The sequence below is a fragment of the Carassius gibelio genome, chromosome B4, assembly GCF_023724105.1.
Source record: "Carassius gibelio isolate Cgi1373 ecotype wild population from Czech Republic chromosome B4, carGib1.2-hapl.c, whole genome shotgun sequence".
In the NCBI taxonomy this organism is placed as follows: Eukaryota; Metazoa; Chordata; class Actinopteri; order Cypriniformes; family Cyprinidae; genus Carassius; species Carassius gibelio.
Window position 1 is genome coordinate 17,550,384 of NC_068399.1, and position 20,762 is coordinate 17,571,145.

Sequence of the window (20,762 nt, forward strand, 5' to 3'; positions counted from 1 at the left end):
TGCTCCACGTGACACGATTCTGACCAATTCCGTGGCGCCGTGGGCCGGAAATGATGGCACACTAGTGCTTCCATTATGTTCCTGACTATAGCGTTAGCGAGGGCTCGAGTTTAGCTTACACACACTCACACAAACACACCTCGTGTAGTTGGTGGCACAGCACTGTAGCTGGGAGTGCAGCTCTGAGCTCCACAATCCTCCCCGACACGTAATCTGTCCACAAAGTACTGGTGTGTGTCGTTGGTTTGCTGTTTTTGTAAGGTAATGACTGATTTCCTGACTAGCCAAGCTTGTGTTAGCCAGCACATCTGTTCTGTCATGTGTAGAATACCTTGTTTGTAGACATGATCTTGATTATTAATACACGTTTAGCTGTGTCTGAGATATAGTCCATAAGTGTATCCTGTCATTATTCTAGGCCTCCATGGTGAGTATGGCTATGAGACAGACTCCTCTCACCTGCTCTGGTCACACCAGACCTGTTGTGGATCTGGCGTTCAGTGGAATAACTCCTTATGGATATTTCCTCATTAGCGCTTGTAAAGGTTGGTGTGATTTTGAATCTTAAAACCAACCCATTAAATTTGAAAAAGGAGTGATAATTGCAGTAAGTGATTGTTTATGGGTTAATTGAGTGTAAAATCAATCTGAATCTTTGTTTCGGTAATCCAAAATTGCAGATGGCAAACCTATGTTGCGCCAGGGAGACACAGGGGACTGGATTGGGACGTTCTTGGGTCACAAGGGTGCTGTCTGGGGTGCCACCTTGAATAAAGAAGCTACAAAAGCAGCTACAGCCGCAGCAGATTTTACAGCGTAAGAACAAGCAGCAACTAAAAATGAAATGGGTGAAATAATATTGGTGAAATGTTATATTACTTTTTTTTATTTATTTGTTTTAATATGACAGAAAGGTATGGGACGCTGTCACTGGAGATGAGGTCCTGACCCTGGCGCACAAGCACATTGTGAAATCTGTGAACTTCACAGAGGTAATACTTGATGCGGAGAGCCAGATGTTTACAAGATAGCTGTACTAGAATGATTTTTAAAGGATTGTGTGATAATGAGGAATTATCAAGAGTAGATTACATTTAAAGATACATTAAGATAGAAAAGTTATTTTCAATGTTAATAATAAATTCAAATAGAATAGTTATTTTTATTGTAATTTTTCATGAAATTGGGATTTTTACTGTATTTGTAATTAAGTAAATGCAGGCTGAACATTTAAAAACAGGAAAAAAAATCAGACTCCAAAATTTAGAAACAGAAGTGTACTTCAATTTCTTCTATGAGTGAAATACTTCATTTTTAAATATATACTTATTAGTTTACTTCTTTCATTAAATATTTTACGTACACTAGAATTACAGTGCATCAGGAAAGTATTCACAGCTCCTCAATTTTTCTACATTTTGTTTTTACAGCCTTATTCCAAAATGGGTTAAATTATTTTCCTCAAAATTCGATAAACAATACCCATAATGACAATGTGAAAGTAGTTTGTTTGACATTTATTTGAAAGAAAAAAAAATCACATGTACATAAGTATCCAAAGCCTTTTTCAATACTTTGTTGAAGCATCTTTGACACCAATTACAACCTCAAATATTTTTGGGCATGATTTGAAGCTTTTATAATCATAATTTGGCAATTATCTGACATTTTTCTCCTCAGCTCTTCACCTCTCAAGCTATGTCAGGTTGGATGGGGGGGGGCAGATAGATACATTTTTTTTTAGTTTTAAATATTTGATTAGGTTTAATCCCAGGCTCTGGCTGGCCCACTCAAGGACATTCACAGAGTTGTCTAGAAGCCTGTGTGATTAATGGTCTTTAGCCATTTTTCCAGTGTCGGGCCAGTGCTTTAAATGGTGGTGGCGGGGCTAATAGCCTTGGAGCTGTACCACCGAGGCAAAAATATCACTGCTTCACTAAAACCCACCCTTTACATGCTTCTCAGGAACAATGTTATGAAACCCCATCATTTCACCAACAAAGAGAAGTTATCAGAAAACTAATAAAATTTAAGTCACTGGAACTAGTGCAATCACAAAACATATATGATAAGAGCGGCCGTTTGTTTGCATGCTTTGTTAAATATTTTTATCCAAAAGCATCTATGTTTTGCTAGACTCACTCCTCTAGCCCAAGCTGGCCCGCTTTGGCCCAAGGTTTTCATCCAGCAAAAAACCCATGCCATTGACCCCGAGGAAGCATGATCAATTACCAAAAGTGACAGTGGAAGCGGGACGAGTGTCATGTTGGAAGGTGAATCTTCAACCCAGTCTGAGGTTCTGAATGCTCAGGACTGGGTTTTCATTAAGGCCATCTCAATATTTTGGCGCATTGAGCTTTTCCTCTACTCTGATGAGTCCTTCAGTCCCTGCCGCTGAATAACAGCCCCACCGCATGAGGCTGCTACCTGCACACTTTACTTTTGGGATGGTACTCCACAGGTGATGAGCAGTGACTGGTTTCCTTCAAACATGATTCTTAGAATTGAGGTTTATCAGACCAGATAATTTTGTTCCTCTGAGTCTGAGGGTCCTTTAGATACATTACTGCAATTTCCAAGTGCTTTTTTTCTGTGTCCTCACTGAGGAGAGGATTGAGTCTGGCCATAAAGCACAGATCGGTGGAGTGTCACAGTAATGTTTGTCTTTCTGTAGATTTCTCCCATCTCCACATATGATCATGGAGAGTAAACATCAAGTTCTTGGTCACCACACTAACCAAAGCTCTTCTCCATCAATTGCTCTGTTTTGCCAGGAGGCCAGCTCTAGGAAGTGTCCTGGTTATTTCAAACTTCTTCCATTAAGGGTAACAGAGACTATATGCTTCTGTGAACCTTCAATCCTGCAGAGATCTTTCCGTACCCTTCCCCAGATCTGTGTCTTAATACAATCGTGTCTTTGTGGTCTACAGACAATTCCTTGAACTTCATGGCTTGGTTTGTCCTCTGATATGCGCCTTACTGTGGGACCTTATATAGACACAGGTGTGTGCCTTTTCAACCAATCATGTCCAATCAACTGAATTTACCACAGCTGGACTCCAATCAAGTTTTAGAAACATCTCAAGGATGATCAGTAGAAAAACAGGATGCACCTGAGCTCAATTTTGAGTGTCATAGCAAATGCTGTGAATACTTATGTACATGTGGTAAAAAAAAAAAAAAAAAAAATACATTTGCAAAGATTTTAAACTAACTTCTTTCGCATTGTCATTGTGGGGTATTGTATTAGGGATGTTCCCGAAAGGTAATGATGTGTACTACAGCACCCCTAAGAATTAATACGAGAGAATTAATATGAGAGATACAAGAAAAAAGCTTTCTTACACAATTATATAGTTGGGTAATTATCCTGTATATAAATGACAGGCATCAGGGATTATTATTAAGGAGTACATTGAGATCACTTATGCACTTTTTCTTTTTACTTTCACTTTTGAGATTCGTGTTCTCACACAGCCTACTTTACTACAGAGCAGCAGTATTTACCACACATTTCACAAGATTAGATGTTTGTCAGTGATGCTCAGGGTGTGCAAATAATTTGCCATCGTCCTATCAGTCATCTCTCATTACCTCTCTCTGTTTCTGTGGTGAAATTGTATCTACTGTTATGTAGAAGGCAACTGCAAGAAAGTGGCTAACCATGATGCTTTAGTGGCTCTGTAGAACACATTATTCATTTTTCGTGCCTTTCCAAATACTTATTTGAATTTTGAGGAAAATAATGAAATTAGTCCATTTTGGAATAAGACTTTAACACAAAATGTGGGGGGGGGGGATGAAGCACTGTACATAACGAGAACATTGCCCTTTCAAGTCATTTCAGAAACACAAATGTTGAGATCTAAGGTTGAACAATGTAAAAAATTTACATTTGGATTTCTATAATCCAAACTTTATATGCAAATACCAGCAGCAATGATGTCTTTTCAGTAATGTCAATTCATTTCAAGCTTCTGGACACTGTTAATTGAGTTGAATTACTTTGTTAAACGGAAGTTTTTTACCATCTTATGTTGTATCAACAGGACAGTAACTATCTCCTGACTGGAGGAAATGATAAAGTGCTGCGCATCTATGATCTCAGCAAACCAGAAGCAGGTATGTAAAGTGTCTTTTTGGGTTTGTGTTGATTTCCAAAAGCCAATTCCTAGACCGCTTCTTAGATAAAATGACATGGAAGGCTAAATGGCATTTGTAATCCAGAACCCCAGGAGATTGCAGGCCACACCTCGGCTATAAAGAAAGCTCTGTGGTGTAACAATGACCAACAGATTCTCTCAGCTGCTGATGACAAAACTATCAGGTGAGTGTCCAGAATGGCAACAGAGAAAGTCTTTTAATTTTTTTGGTTTGAATTTTTATAAATATTTGTGTCTGATTCTGAGTTTTTGTCTTTCATGTGTAGACTTTGGGACAAGAACACAAAGGAGGCAGTGAAGACTCTGTCGTTTGATGCTTCTGTCAGCAGCATGGAGTATATTCCTGATGGGGAGATCCTTGTCATCACATATGGAAAAACCGTTGCTTTCCACAATGCCCAAAGGTAGATGACATGCTGTCATATCATTCAAATTTTACCTTGCAGACTAAATCAGACAAAAACATCATCTTAAAATTTATTGACAGCTGAATTACTGTCAAATGTTCTCTTTTAATTTTTTTTTTTTAGTTTGGATTTGATAAAGTCTGTGGATGCCCCTGCATCTATTCACTCTGCCTCACTGCATCCTGAGAAAGACTTCTTTGTGGCTGGAGGAGACGACTTCAAACTTTACAAATATGACTACACCACCAAAGAGGAATTGGGTAGGAATATAGTCGCTTAGTTCATGTAATTAACTACAATATCAAAAAACAAAGCTGCTTATAGATTGGCTTGTAAGCATAAACTTATTGTTCATGCTTGACATTAAGTTTGTCTCTCTTTCAGAGTCATATAAGGGTCACTTTGGGCCCGTACACTGTGTGCGGTTTAGCCCTGATGGAGAGCTGTATGCAAGTGGCTCAGAGGACGGCACTCTACGTCTGTGGCAGACAGCTGTAGGGAAAACATACGGCCTGTGGAAATGTGTCCTGCCTGGTGAGTTTACATAGATATTGTCAAGACAGTTAGCATATAGGGCTGCACAAGTGGTAGACTTGAAACCAAAATTGCGATATTTCTTATTGCAATTGAATTAAATATATGCATGCCACTGCATTCTTTTACATGCAAACAGCTCATGATCCAGTGTCTTCAGTTGTCTTTGAGCAGCTCAGTTTGCAGTTAAGGCTACTCTGAGCTTGGGTTGCTTAAAACATGTATGAAACACACAATGCTCCAACCGTCTTTCCAAACTTGTAATGAGAACTTGAAGCACATGTAAACTCACCATTGTGAACAACATAGAAGTTTTAAGGGCTCTCGGCAGTAAAAGTTTGGTGGTTTAACATATCAAAATGAATAAATTAAGACCGTCATAAATATAAGCATTGAAATTTTACAAAAACAACAACTTTTAGTAGTAGTAATAGTAGTAATATATTTATCTTTTATTTTACAGTTAAATGTTACAATTGTAAAGTTAATTATTTTTTATTGTTTTACTTAATAAAAATAGTTCTTCTTAATATCATTAAATAAAATCATATTTTTTTTTATTATTTAGCCATGATTTATAATCACAAGATTGAGTCAATCATAATTTTTAATCATATATATATATATATATATATATATATATATATGCATGATTCAAAAAGATGTAGACATTTATCAGTCTAATATGCTTCTATTAATTAACCAAAAGCTTGGTTTAATTTAACCAAGCTGGGTGGCAAATATAACAATGCCATAAAAGCACTAAGTCCAGCAGAATTCCAGCACTGCTGTTAGATTTTGAAAGGCTTATGACAGATGTCCCTGCCTTTTACTTTAGCGATTAGCTGATAAGTGGCTTGTTTTGCTTCTCATTTGCAAGAAGAAATGCTCTTTCCACTCTGCTGTCATACCTACAATATATGGCATGATCCTGCCTTGCCTGCTCATCAATAATTCAATTTTATATCAGTTATTTTATCAGTGATTTTCAATTTGAAAGTGCCAGGTCAGGAAAAGGCTTTATATGTGGCTTTATGTATCAGATTCTGTACCCTACACTAAAATCTCTCTGTCCCTTTCAGAGGAGCTGTCATCAGAGAACTCTGAAGCGCTGTACTGCCCTCCAGCTGAGATCAAGGCCTGAGTTGGGCGAGAAAGAGGAAGACCATGAGGCGAAGGAGTAGACATCACGGGAGAGGTCAGGGGACAGGATGGGTCAAGGAAACCACACCCCAGCAAAGTGCTGTGCCACCACCCTTCTTCACATGAGACGGACCGCACTGCCGAGCGTGGAGACAAACCAATACGCATGTACACACTGTGGAAAAGAGCATCAGGAGACGGCGGTAGAGCTGAGAGTGCTAGTTCAAATGCTAATCCTCCAGCTGCCTGCTCTTTCTTTGATACACATGATACACCAGTCAGCTCTTTCATAAGCGGTCTGTTTCTGCAGCACTGTGATCACTGGTTAAGATTGTTTTTGTTTTGTTTTTTTGTTTTGGTGTCACAACATGTGCTTTCAGTACATTTTGTTTGTTAATGCAAGAGCTCAATCTTCAGTTTGACAACATCTCTCAGCGCAAGTGCTCCTGAGGAACGTGTTATTCAAAAGTTTATCAATGGTAGTGTGAATTCAGTGTCAATGTTTTCCACAACAGCCTAGGAAATACGTAAACGCGTAAAGCTTAAACGTGACTTAAGTTCTTAAAAAAATGTTGTCTTTGGTTGCAACATATGTTGTATCATTTGGCCAATAAAATTATGACATGCCTTTATCAAATTTAATGTTTTTCTTTGTGTTTTTATTCATCACAAAATATAAGGCTTACCAAATAACTTAATACTGTGGTATTCTGCACTTGAATTACTTATTAGTCCACCAGTAGTTGCCTTTTATTTCTAATCTAATTTTAAAATTATTTTTCATCCTCGTTATTTATTTTTTTCTACCGCAATATTTATTTTACATTCAAAGGAATTTTTGGAATTTGGTAAGTCAATCTCTTATAAACAAGTGGTTCAAGACGTATTTTTATCGCCAGTGATTTTAAATAGTCTAACATCCAATCAGAGCGCTTCTTTCTGCGGAGCGCGTCCAATAGGAGTGTCTCTCCTAAGTTGGTCACTGATCCCATAAAAGAAGTCAGTCAGCCAGCGATAGAGTCTTGCTCAAGCCAACAGACATGTCGGAATTTCTGAAGGACCCGTCTGTGCTCACTAAAGATAAGCTCAAAAGTGCACTGCTGGCCCATAATGTGGCTCTGCCGAACGGCGAACAGAAGAAGGACGTATACGTACAGCTGTACTTGAAGAATCTGACCGCGCAGAATAAAAAGAGCAGTGGCTCTCCAGATGTCTTCTCCAGCGACGAGGATCTCCCTCCAGCCCCCGTGCTCTCCAACAGTAGCCGCTCTGGCAGGGTGGGTTACTTGAGCTTCCCTGGTTTGGAAATGCTTTTTATTTTTGACTTGTATTTGATTTGCATGTAAAACGAATCAGCTTGAGTTGATGCATTTCGCAGATTCGAATTTTTAACGTTATCTGTTGTATGAAGTCGTGCATGTTCTAAAGGCGTGCTTGTTCGAGTAAAATTAAGAGGTTATGATTATCGGAGTAAATAAATGTCCGGGTTTGCCCATGTGCATGCCTCACAACTGAAAACAAACCGGCATGGCCAACTTTTATAATGGTGTCCGGTTCGTGAACGAATCCATCGTTATATTTGAGTTGGATCATTTCAGTGAATCAACGGAGTTAGATTACCAAACAGGTCTGTACGATTCGTTCACGAAAAGAGAATTGAAGAAGTGTTGCAAAGGTGTCGTATTTAAAATATTTGTATTACTTTTAGCACACTCTCGACATAATAACGTTAAGTTAGTTGATTTTAATTAGTTGCATTAGATTAAAACCTGCAGTAATGGCTACATTTAGCCAAAGATTGAGAATCCTTTTACCATTTGAATCACTTGCATTATATTTAGGTTTTAAATGACGACTTAAGAGCTGAATCACAGCTAACTTATAAGTACCCTAACGTGGTCTCTTGGAACTACAATAAAATCCCTGAAAATGTAATCAAAACACGTATAATTAATCAAAAATGAAGTCTGAACCGCAAAATGTATGTATTGCTTTATTTGAACGCTTACTGTAATATTATTTCTTGCAGAAATTTCAGGTATCACATTACACGCGGTGCCTTGAAAGAATCATTTCTGGAACAGGGTTTTGAAGCGAACTGTTCGAAAGAACCGATTCGAACGCTACATCCCGTTGACGTGCGACGATTTCCCGCGTAAATGCGTCGGTCTGATTCATTGCTTTGAGTTTCAATCAAGTGTTTAAAATCATAAATGCGTCACTTGCAGAGATTCTAACGTGTCGGAGATCTTAAACTGCTTTGTGTAATCCCCGTTTTACATCTGTTTTAGACGTGTCCATTCAAGTCACAGGAAACGTAAAAGCCCCAGCTTTATTATGAATGCATGAGGGAAGATCCATCCATAGTGTGGAAATGTTTACCTAGCATACCATAGTAATTCAAAAAGCTTTGATTTGTTTTGCTATGCATCTAAACTGATGTTGCTACTCCTTGGCATTTCGTAAAATATGCTGAATTTATGAAACACCTGTTCTTAGAGAGGGAGGGGAGTGTTTTTCACGTTTCTAAATATTTGTTACTCCTTTTTAATTCCCAGAGCTGTTCCAATCTATAATACGGCCTGTCTGAATTTGAATAAGCACAGTGTGCTTAAGTTATGTTTTAAGTTTACCAGTTAGTTTTGGTTATTCAGCCTTAGACGACAACCAATTGATTAATCGGGGCAAATTTTGGCTTTTTTTTTTTTTTTTTTTTTATTAAATCTGCATCTTCCTATTGTACTGCGAATTAGGCCGATTTATAGGCAGGTGCATTTGCGGGCAGCTTGGGTGGGGTTTCGCCTAAAAGTATATTTAGGAAGTGTTCGTGACCATGTATTAAAAAATAAATGTGTAAAATATATATACTTTAAATGACAAAAGTATTTTTCACAAATAAACATTTAATAAAAATATAATTAAAAAGGAAGTGAACACCGTAACCCCGCAGGGCACTGTATTCTAGGATTTCAAATTCTAGGAAGTTTGTGTGCATTAGGAATCACATTTTTCAGTGAAAATGACATTAATATGACACAGGGCAAATGCATAAAGCGCAGCATAATTTGAAATCGCTATTTTAAAATTAAAAGCCATTTTAAAACAATGAAAGTAAACAAGAGGAAGAATATGAGCCCTGTGCTCAGGCACTGCTGCTTTCAGCACTGTCAAAATAAATCTTGCATCTAAATGTTAGAATATATAAATAAATAAGTAATATAAAATATAGTGATTAAATGTTAATTACATGTAATATATAATTAATAAAGCCGATAACATGAGTAAATAAATAAAAAGCATTAATAAATAACAGAAAATAAACATTAAAATTATTAGAAAGACAAAAAAAACATTTTATTGGATGTACTGATCAAATCTTAGGTAAATATATAATGAATGAATAAACAAATTAGATGGCGAGAAAATATATACATTCGTATTGATTTCTTTTTTGTAAATGTTATGAAAACAAATGAAAATGGTAGAATAAATATTTTAAATAAATATAAAAAAAAATAGTTCAATTCAACTTTACTCCAAATATATGAACTTACCTGTTTTCAATACTTTAATATTGGACATAAACGAACACGTTAAATATAGTGTTAAACTGTTTGACTTTAAATTAAATTTACTATTTATTTTCACCATTGACTGATTTTGCAGAACATTTAGACTGATAACTTCCATACGCAAATGCCGCCAATTTTTCACAGTACGCCTGATATGACGGTTGCGTTCAACTATATATGATCTAGCAGTTTTAAATACAGTATTTTTAACGTTAGCTTATCAGTATGTTTTAAAGTATGTATTTTGGGGATTTTCCTTAGTGGTCAGTAATAATCATCAAAATTAAAAGAAATAAACTTTTGAAATATATCGCTCCGTGTGTAATGAATGAATATAATATACAAGTTTCAATTTTTGAACGGAATTAGTGAAATAAATCAACTTTTTGATAATATTCTAATTATTCGACCAGCACCTGTATGCTTGGTTTGAGCTGCTTTATTTTATATGCATTTGGGAACGCCACATTCATCATTACAATTCTTATAAATATGTTGTTGTTTACAAAAGTCACACAATCCTTCAGAAATCATTCTAATATGCTGATTTGATGCACCAAGAAACGTTTCTGATTATTATCAATGTTGAAAACAGTTTTGCTGCTAAATATTTTTGTGGAAACAATGATACCACCCAAACATTTGAATAAGATTAAAAAAATAAAAAGAGAAATTTTGTAATTTTATTGATTGTGCATGAAGCCCCAAAGTGAGTGAAGATATTTAAAATGATTTATATCTAATAAATGCATTAACAAATTGAATTAATATATTTGCAAAATTGTTTTCAACATTGATAATAATCAGAAATGTTTCTTGAGAATCAAATAAATTGTAATGAATTCCAAAAGATCACGTGACATTGAAAACTGGAGTAATGCTAAAGAAATGCCTTGCCTTGCCTAATATTTCACAATATTATTATTATTATTATTATTATTTTTTCTTTTTGATCAAATAAATTCAGCCTTGATGAGCAGAAGAAGTTTTTTTTTTTTTATCATTAATAGGTGTAATGTTTCAATTTTATGCAGGTACTTTAATAACAATTCTATATACTTTACTATAATGTATTATAGTACATTATTATAATATATTGTATTGTTGTCATTATTATTAAATGCTGCTTTTTATTTTTTTACAGGACTGTATGTATTTTTACAATAAAATATCTTTTAATGTGAGTGCTTGGGGCGTGCTAAGGTTTTCCTTATTTTTTGTCTCTAGCTGATCACATGCCTGATTCATAACCAACTTTTTTAGTTTAATCACATTTTATTTTATATTATTTATTTATTCATGTTCAAGCACTTTTCCATAGATTTTTTTTCCATCAATCCCCTAGCACTCTGTTGTGACCCCCTGGGGGTCAACGGACGGACCCCATTGGGAAAACCGTTGACTTAAATGATTGAATGGGAAGTTTGAGGTCTAGGAATTGTAAGATAATGTGAGCAGCACAAGGCTGTTTTCATATTGGGTTTGGTCCCTTTATTGAGGAAATACTTTCTTGAGGAATTTCTGCTTCAGCTGCCAAGTGTGTGTGTGTGTGTGTTTGCATTCCTCTTTGAAGATCTGTCTCTCATATAGTAATTTCTGGAGTGATGTGACCCATCTTTTGCATGTTTACATTGACAAGTAGGCTTGCCTTGATTGATGGTGTTGACTGTGAGACCGGTGTTAAGCAAAGTTTAAATAGTAGAGCCCAACTGATGTATCATCTTGCCAATATTATCTGCTAATATGACCATGTTGCCTTTTTTTTTTTTTTTTTTTTTTTTTTACAGAAAACATAATGCAGGTAAAATGCTTGAAATGGTATAATTACCTAGTTTGTTCATTTGAATCATTTACCTATTTTCTTTTTTTTATTTGATGAATAAAAAAATTAATGAATTTTATTTAAAAACTAAGGAAATCCTGGAAAAGAGGAAAAATTCTAACAAACATAAAAACTAATAATTGCTTTACGCCGAATTGGCGCTATTGGAAAGCAAAAGTAAAATGTGCACGCCGCTTTTACAAGCTATTTAAAAGCGAAGGAAAAGGATGTACGCCCACTGTGATACCGGTATTACCAACGTTGTCACACGTTGATTAACCACTGTCACAATCCTATTGACAACCATAGTATACTTTAGGGCTGTCAAAATAGCTGTATTATAGCTGATATATGATTTGATATTAAACATGATATTAAATATATTAATTTAATATACAAATATTGATATTACTGATATTAAAATTCGAATTATATTAAAATTTAAAATGCATAATTTCAGTTAGGGTAGAAAAAAGCTTTTGGCTTCTCTCCTAAGGCCACAAGAGGGCACAGAGCAAAATATTGCTAATGCACGTTTATTCAAAGCATAAGAAAACATGACTGGATAAAACAAACAAACAATGTTTATAATCCAATTAGAATGAATAAAATTGCCTAAACAAACAAAACATGGGCTAACAAAAACATTATAATGCAACTTACATCGTCATTGCATCTCGTGCGCCACTGATAAAGGTCAAATATACTTCAGACTTCTGCATCATTTCATTTTTCGTCATCCGCTTGCAGGCAATTTTTTTGAAACCGTGCAGACACCTTTTGAAAGCTGTGCAGACGCGGATGTACGTGAGGTGGAATGGAACACTGAATGTGAAGTATACCCCGGGCTTATAAGGCAGCCTCCTTAATGCACCCCTAAAATTGTGTGGATTTATTTTAAATTTGACTAATATTTGAAAATCAATTATTTTTTTATTTTTTTATTTTTGATAGCCCTAGTATACTTCACTCTTATTTTTTGTAAGTTGCATGAATTGTGGACCATTTAGTTGTCTGATCTCATCTTCAAACTTATATTAAGTGTTTTGACCAAATTGCGCTTTTCTGTGTTCCAATAAAACTGTTATGCAAAAGCCACAATTGAATCTATTGTGAGTAAGCAACAACATCATGCCTCATTATTGCAAATTTCCAGAGAGTTGACTTCTGCTGAACCAGATGCTCACTTTTATTTTGGATAGTGGTGGTAGGGACCAAAATTAAGCAACAGTAGTGAAATAAGTGTGTATAGGAAGATAGATGGAGAGAGGCGGTTTACAAAGAATGTTTTAATTTTGTCATTTGAGAATGAAACCATCCATTTCAGTGCATCACGAATATTGAAAGTTAAATACGTTCTCAATGTGTAAACATTATTGATGTACTATTAGTATTTGTATCCAGGTTATGTATTACAATAGTCAGGTTTTTTTTTTTTTTTTTTTTTCATAATTCAAATTCAATTTACCTGCAAGACCCCGAGTCTGACATTAGCAGAAACTTTATAGGCATGAGGGAGTTGCCTGTGGAATAAGGAAAGGCTCTTTTCCCTCCGTCCTGCTGGAATGCTGTGATTATGATCAGCCCCCGTGAAGGCCCCTAAGTGAAGCTCATGCGCCTTCACAATCTCCTCCTGCCCCTCATAACACATTCTCTCTTCCTCTCCTTCACGGTTTTCACCATTTCTCCTTGGTCACATGGTTGTTTATGGAGCAAGGCTTGACTCCATGGAATGTTACTGGATTTGTATTGTTCGTGCTACGTCCCACTACAAAAGTCTCTTCTCAATGCCTTCAGTCCCTAATGCCGCTATTTCGCATATTTTGCATAAGCATTATTGATTTTTCATTTCACCTAATTTAACTTCATAGGTTTATCCAAATAAATATTTGCTCCTGCATTTACATGCTAGGCACATGTTTTCTTCATAGGGCTTGTTTTTAAACTCCACCCAGCTGGTTTTTCATGTAGGTAATAGTGTGTATATAGGGCTGAGGGGATGTAAAGAATGTACTTGTTTGTTTCCTTTGAAAACTAGCTTGGTGTTCGGAGCAGGCAGGGCACTGTTATTCTCTTGTTTCCTGTTCCAGTGTGTAATCCGGAGCCTATCGGGCATGTTTTGCTTTCGTCATTTTCACATTCAGTGCTAAAGCTTAGCAAAGTGCATGTGAATACTAAACCACTATATTGACTTTTATTAAAGATAATGTGACTTTTCTCCACAGAAAGCCACCAGGAAAACTGATAAAGTCCGTCCAGAGGATGTTGATGTCATTGATTTGAGCAACGAGGCTTTGAAGGACCTTTTACTAAAGTATGGCCTGAATGCTGGACCCATTGTTGGTGAGCCGTTTTTGAGATCCAAACTCAACATGAAGTGTAAATGTTTGCAGATATCGTAACGTTTCAACAGCGGGCCACCAAAAAGTCAAATGCTGTGTGAACCGCACCTTTTGAAATACCCCTCATGAAATATAACATGAAATATACACACAAAATGTCACATTGCGAAACAACCACCCAACATTTTTTCGCTTCTGGAATAATCCAGTGGTATTGTGCAAGGCTATCAGTAAATCAGCAGTTTAGCCAAGCATGCAGCTTTGCGTGTTTATCCAACTCTGGCCTGAATAGTCATCATATCCTTAAATGGATGTTGGAAAGATCTTCAGACACAAGATAACTGCTTGTTATGAATAGAACGGAACCCTCTGATGATGCCAAAGCTATATATCAAACAATATATTTCAGAGATATTGTCGTGATGAATTTTACTGACTTTAATGTCTTCATCACATCAGCATCCACTCGGAAGGTCTACGAGAAGAGGCTTCAGAAACTGTTGGATCAAGGTCCTCCAGAGACTGTAGCCCCTCCCTCAGAGACATCTCAGACAGACGGCAGACAGAATGGCATCGTAGACTCAGACCAGTACAGTGACAAGGAGGAAGGTAATGGACAAACAGATCCCTTTTAAGCACATACTTATAGAAATGCATGTTCAAAAAATGCTCTTTTGATTGTTTGTCAGAAACGGTAGCTCCAGCCCCTGAGTTTGTGCCAGAACCTGAACCGGAAGTAGAGGCCGAGTCGATTCCAGTTGTGGAGCGACCAATCAGGAGCAGAGGGAAAGTACCAGTGACTAGCAGAACACGCAGTGGCCAGCACCACAGGGTGAGGAGGAAGAAAGAAACCTGTGGATTGTGCTTGCTTGTGCTTTTCCTTTTCCTTGTTTGTTTCTTTTGTACATCTGCCAAAATGCCTCTGTTAAATCAAAAGGTTTAATCCATTTACCTGCAACAAAGGAAATGTAGTGTAAACGTAGCACTAGACACAACGGCACAAGGATGTAGTCAAAAACAGTGATTTAGTTCAAAGTTTTACGTTTCTTGTTTACATGACATTGTTTTCAAAACGAGCTGCGAAAACCGCCAAATCACTTCTGTATGCCAGACCAGTAGTTGGCGCTGTCACCTTGTTAGTAAACGGTACCAGTAGGGAAGTGACTATTATATGTTGTATATGATGCGTCTCCGCTGTTGATTGTAATATTGGTAAAGTAAATCCACACTTTGCCAATAGGTCCCCAAAAAGCCATTGTCGTGTAAACGAACAGGCAAACTGCATAAACATTTTTTCAATTTTTGGCTGAAAACGTTGTCGTGTAAACAGCCCCTAGTAGTGGTTGAGCTATGTCAGGAGCGAGGTGGTAGATATACACTACTGTTAATATACAACATGATAGTCCAGTTCCTGTCACTTTGCACAGTATTTGTTCAACATTCACATAAATAAATGAAAGCCAATTAGTGTCAATCAATTGAGTTTGCTTTTAAAATTGACAAACAGGCAAATTACAGCTTCTGTTAGTTTAAGTGAGCACAGTTACTTTAAGGCCGTTTGTCTAATATCCCATATGTGTTAAGTGAAGCAAAATCTGCAGACTGAAGATGTTTACATGATGTCAATTACAGCTAGCACTCCCACGGTCTCATATCCCTTCCCTTTTTCACTTTAGCTTCAGCTCGGCCCAGACTTTAATCTTCTTATTCCCTCGCTACCTCCAGACACACTTGGCTTTCCCATTCCTGTGGGACTTTACTCAGTTTTACATCTCTTTGTAGACTTATTCAGGTCACTTGTAAACATGGCCAAGAGAATTCTCTCATCAAAGACTTCTTCCATTCAGAGGATCTCGATTCAAATAAAAGCTGCTCAAGTTTGGGCATGCTGTTCAAGGCAGTACAATAGTTGTATCCTGTGTCACCCTTTAATCTTTAAAAAAAAAAAAAAGAACGAAAGAAATTCAAGTTCTTTTTGTCTCTAATACAGACAGTTGCCATTTTTAATCACCCTATGTGACGTCCCCACCTGCATATTTTCCCAGAATTATCTGTCCAGGGCACCACCTTGTGTAGAAGAGATTTGACCTACTGCAGGTTGTCACATGACTGCTCTATATTTGAATGTTGTCATGCCTGATGTCAATATCAGATAAGCTCCATACTCATGCATGGAAAATTCTAGACTTTTTGTTGTGTAATGTGTAGGAGGATGAAGATGAGGAGGATGTTTTGAACATAAAGAGAAAGTTGAAGAGATCTTCTCGCAGGCTGGATCAGATGGTTCCTGCAAGCGACGACACTGTAACATAAGCTGTGGTTATGATATTAATGTGCATCACCTGGTTTCTGGGTGTGGTGAGAAAAGATAAACACATTTGGGTTTGCACACAGGTGGACCGGGTTATGTTGAGCTCAAATTTGTTTCACAAATGAGCCAAGGCTATAATATACTTGTTACTCAATAGTAAGCAAGGTTTGTATGCATGTGTGGTGTTTTCAGGAGAACTCTGAGCTCTCATCTGCAGAATACGGCTCTGTTTCTCAAGACAGGAGAAGAACAGGACCTGTGGTAGGTGGCCATGACACTAGCATAGTGCCAACTGCCTAAATTATTATCCTGATCTCATGAACATGCTTTTATCCTTATATTAAAGGCAGCAAGAAAAGAGCCCAGACCCTTGCTCACAGATAGGATGTCAAAGCTGTCATCCAAGACTGAATCCCTGAGACGACGCAGTGCACCAGTCCGCTCATTTCGGCCTGATTTGAATGAGGCTCCTGTCACTGATAAGGTGTCATTCTGCTTAAAAAAAAAACTTGTCCGAGGCTTCAGTTTGACACGAAAAAATAAAACCATTGAGGTTCTGAGCTTGTAATCATTTACTCTCCCTCAAGTTATTCCAAACCTGTGTGTATGATTCTTCTGTTGAACACAAAAGATTATTGAAGAATATTGGTAACCAAACAGTTGCTGGAAGCATAGTATGGAAAAAAATACAATGGAAGTCAATGGCTACCATCATTTGGTTACCAACCTTTCTTTTAAAATATGATCTTTTTGTTTTCAACACAAGATAAATTCATATAGATTTTGGAACGCCATGTCTCATTTGTTTGTTTGGAAATCATGTCTCATAGGATTTTTCTAAGCCCTCATTAGCGAAGGAGGTTTCGATTTCTCTGGTGAGGATGAAAGCACAAACCTTGGTAGGTCCAGAAGAAACCTCACACATGAATATGAATCGCATCATGTTCTAGTACAACAGTGTTTCTAATGGTGTCATATTGAAGGCAGAACCCAAGGATCCCAAACCCTCAAAGCGCTCCTCTACGTCTGCGACTGACTGGTCAGAATCACCAAAACATCACATCTCTCCTTACCAGTCAACCGTATCTGGTTTACATAGCACCACTCCCATTGACAAGGTGCCAACCTTACAGAAATCTTCCATATCTTTCAACTTGAGAATGAAAGTGTCACGTTTAATGGAGTCGCTGATTGTATTTTTTTGTGTCACTCTTCTCTGTAGTTTGATGAGAATGCAGCTGAAATCACTTCTCCTCCAGTTAGAGCATCCAATCGAGAGCCGCTAGTTTCCCTGCTTAACACTGCTTGTGTTGAGGTGATGATATACATGTGTCCATCTTTAGTGATTGCTTTTAGCTCTAAATCCCCATTTTGTACTGTCTACTTGGCCTCAAAATGCATATTTGTGCAACATAAAGGATCTTAATTGAAATGTTCATGGTCTCAGGTGGATGGCCAGGGTATGCAGGACATGCTGAGCTGTAGATCTGCGAACCGTGCTCCTGTGGTATGTCTCAAGGCAGTCCACACCTGTTTTTAACATACATTTTAGGTGCTTATGAGCTTTTGTTTCTTCTCTGAAGGCTCAGAATGTCAAATCTGTCACTGTATCGAAGCTTTCAAAGTCTCATTTGAGTCAAACCAAACCTTCCAAACCCTTGATGGCCATGGTGAGCCATCTTTCACCTTCCTGTGATGGCCAAAGACAGGTTTTCCCATCACACTCAGTTTCTTTTAGGGATTCTGCATCCAATACGGCTTCAGAGGACAGTCTACCTGTCTTGTATGACATTTCCCAGGTTTGCAGTTGATTTATTGTTGGATATTTGTTTTTGACACGGTAATGGGTTGCAATGCAATTGTAATTGACCATCGTTGGTTCATCAGGAGAGCTTTGGCTCACCAAAGACTGAGTCCAAGACTAGACAGTCCAAAATCACCCCTTTCTTTTCCCAAATCACTTCTGTCCGAGGACTTGGTGGCAGCCAGACTGAGACGCCAAAGTCTGCAACGGTAATTTCATGAGTTTTAAGGTGCTTGATTCCGAAGGTGTGTAAAGGTGATGAGGAAATGTGGGATTCACAAACTTGGGATTCAAGAATCACTTAGATTATGCACGACTGTGGTGTTATGTAACTTCTTTCTTTCTTTTTGTTTTGAAGTGAAAGCTGTCAACATGGATTTTCAATATCACAACGCTTGTGGTGGTGTGTTATCCTGCCCCAGTTTTCACATCTTTGTTGCTCTGTCTTTGTGCACAGGTTGAAAAGGTGTCTGCTATTGATCAGACCCCAAGGACTGTAGAGAGAGATGTGCTTAAAGAGATCTTTCCCACTGAAAACCTCAGCACCCCTACTGGAATCAGGTATGGAGGAGGAAATGGGTTTCTAGCATTCACACTGATCAAACACCGGAGCCTTGTGTTTTAGGGTCGAACACTGATAAGGGTGTCCAAGTCTTGAAAAACCTGGTTTAAAACGGCCCCCTAAAGCTATACTATTTTTAAGGTACTATACATTTGATTATAAAGTATCAAATGGTGAAACAAAGTAAAAACTTGCTCTCCTTAAACCTTGAATATGTGAGTGTACAATTAATAATTATCTCAATCATTATTTTGCTAAATGTATTTAAGATAAAAAGTTGTATTTTTCTTTACTATTATTGTTATCATTATTTGTACAAATATAATTGAACTCATGAATATCATTAGGTACATAACAACTTAACAACTTTTCAGACAGTTATCAACCTGACTTTATGATAAGTATTAACATATAAAAGATGCTTATTCAAGTGATTGTAGGCATGAGTTTTTTTTTTTTTTATGAAATAATTCTGAACAAAATGAGTTATGAGAATATATATACACACACACACACACACAAACAACAGATAAGGTACAATAAAAGATAAGTAGCAAAAGATTGCAAATAAACAGAACTAATTATTATTTTTATTTTTTTTACGTACATAAAATAAAATTTCTTGTTTCTATTAAAGTATTTGAAAACAAGGTAAATTTTCCTTGAAGCAAAATTTTCTAAAATATTAAGACGACTTTTCAGAGAATCCATCTTAAATCAAGTTTATTCTTCAAATGTATTTTTAGTGCCACCTGTCGCCGACCAATCAGAGGAGCAGCCGGCCGGCCCCTGGTCGGTGACACATGGCTGGACGAATCCCGTCTCCGTCTTAAGGAGCTCAGAGAAACCAGCTCCTCCTCCACCTACACAGAGACCCAATCCTACACAGAGACCCGATCTGTTCCACGTGTGGCCGCTGTCCCTCTGACCGCCTCCAAGCCCCCGGCGCCCCCTGCTGTGAAGAGCAGAGCGTGGCGCAGCCTGCCAGTGTGGGTGCAGCTTCTGCTGCTCAGTGTGGTCGCTGGATTCCTGTTCTTTGTCTACCAGGCCATGGAGACCGGTGAGGTTGGACTCTTCAGGCAGAGCGGAGCAGATGATAGCACCAGCAAATGAATGTGATGCGAATCGGCCCACTCTTTGCCCTCTCTATCGCACTCAGCCAGTGCATCTCTCTGGTGACTCGACAGCTGTGGACTTTTACCTGAGATCGTTATAGATTCATACAGAGCTTTTGCATCATGTATGTCAGCTCATCTTCTCTTCCAAATGAACCGGTTTAGAGGGAAAAAAAAACTGGTTATAATTTTAAAATGGTGACTTTTCTTACTTTTACAGAATAATGTTGATGCTGTCTGTGAACGGGAGTCTGAGTTGTAGTGCTGAAGGAGTCGGATAAATACACTTGCTTTGTTTGTAAACTACATTTAGAGTCTACTTGTGACTATTTTTGCATTTATTTTCACATGTAGCTCTTTAAAGGTGCCGTATCCATCTTAACATTGATGCCCTTGTAGTATTTATGTATGTTGTGGAAATACAAATATTTTCAATAAAATGTTTTGCAATGTGAGGCCATTTAAATTTTTTTATTTTTATAATTTTAATCCCTTATTAATTCGGGATCTTGGAGTTGCAAATTGACAGTTTGCAAGAAGATATACACTGTCTAGTTCTTAAAAACAAAACAAAAAAATTAGAAAACTCTTTTCTCAGTTTTGAAAAATGTGTTCTTTTTAAATCATCAATTTTAAATTTCTTTTTAAAACAAGAATTTGGGTTAATAAACTGCAAGATCTTTATACTAATGTAACAGTAGAACTGGACAATGAGTTAAACCCCTGCCATCGTGTCCTTTACTCTGCTTTTAAGACTGATACATTTACAAATCAATATTCTGAATATGTATTTATTTTACATTACAAAGTGCTCTGTATTTGTGAGGTAAAGCTTGGAAGGTTCAGGTACTTTTTATGTACATGACAGAATATGGCTTAATAAAGCGGTTTACCTCATCAATTTCAGTTTGGTTTATTTGTATAAGTGTCTGTACACCGTATATGATGAACCTAAATCTTAACTAATTGTATTGTAAAGGGTGAGAG

At 37.2% G+C, this 20,762-nt stretch overlaps 2 protein-coding genes across 6 annotated transcripts; both read left to right on the forward strand.

Annotated features, from left to right (window-relative positions):
- Window positions 1-47: 47 nt before the first annotated feature.
- LOC127956185 (serine-threonine kinase receptor-associated protein-like) lies at window positions 48-6,884 on the forward strand. Its single transcript, XM_052553955.1, has 10 exons — window positions 48-261; window positions 419-545; window positions 681-816; window positions 911-992; window positions 4,050-4,122; window positions 4,228-4,327; window positions 4,430-4,567; window positions 4,694-4,830; window positions 4,955-5,104; window positions 6,187-6,884. Exons 2-10 carry the CDS (start codon window positions 425-427, stop codon window positions 6,246-6,248), a joined length of 999 nt encoding a protein of 332 aa, XP_052409915.1. The 5' UTR covers window positions 48-261; window positions 419-424; the 3' UTR covers window positions 6,249-6,884.
- A 352-nt stretch (window positions 6,885-7,236) lies between these two features.
- Window positions 7,237-20,230, forward strand: LOC127956186 (lamina-associated polypeptide 2, isoforms beta/gamma). 5 transcript variants are annotated; one of them, XM_052553957.1, is made up of 15 exons: window positions 7,237-7,524; window positions 13,867-13,984; window positions 14,443-14,592; window positions 14,673-14,815; window positions 16,195-16,287; window positions 16,487-16,555; window positions 16,641-16,778; window positions 17,125-17,193; window positions 17,278-17,412; window positions 17,517-17,609; window positions 17,742-17,801; window positions 17,878-18,093; window positions 18,182-18,307; window positions 18,556-18,659; window positions 19,407-20,230. In XM_052553957.1, the coding sequence occupies exons 1-15, from the start codon at window positions 7,288-7,290 to the stop codon at window positions 19,771-19,773; spliced, it is 2,118 nt and encodes a 705-aa protein (XP_052409917.1). In that variant the 5' UTR covers window positions 7,237-7,287; the 3' UTR covers window positions 19,774-20,230. The 5 variants fall into 5 exon arrangements, with proteins under 5 accessions (XP_052409917.1, XP_052409919.1, XP_052409916.1 ...); XM_052553956.1 differs by having other exon boundaries at window positions 7,238-7,524; window positions 16,192-16,287; XM_052553958.1 differs by lacking the exon at window positions 16,195-16,287 and having other exon boundaries at window positions 7,238-7,524.
- Window positions 20,231-20,762: the final 532 nt, after the last annotated feature.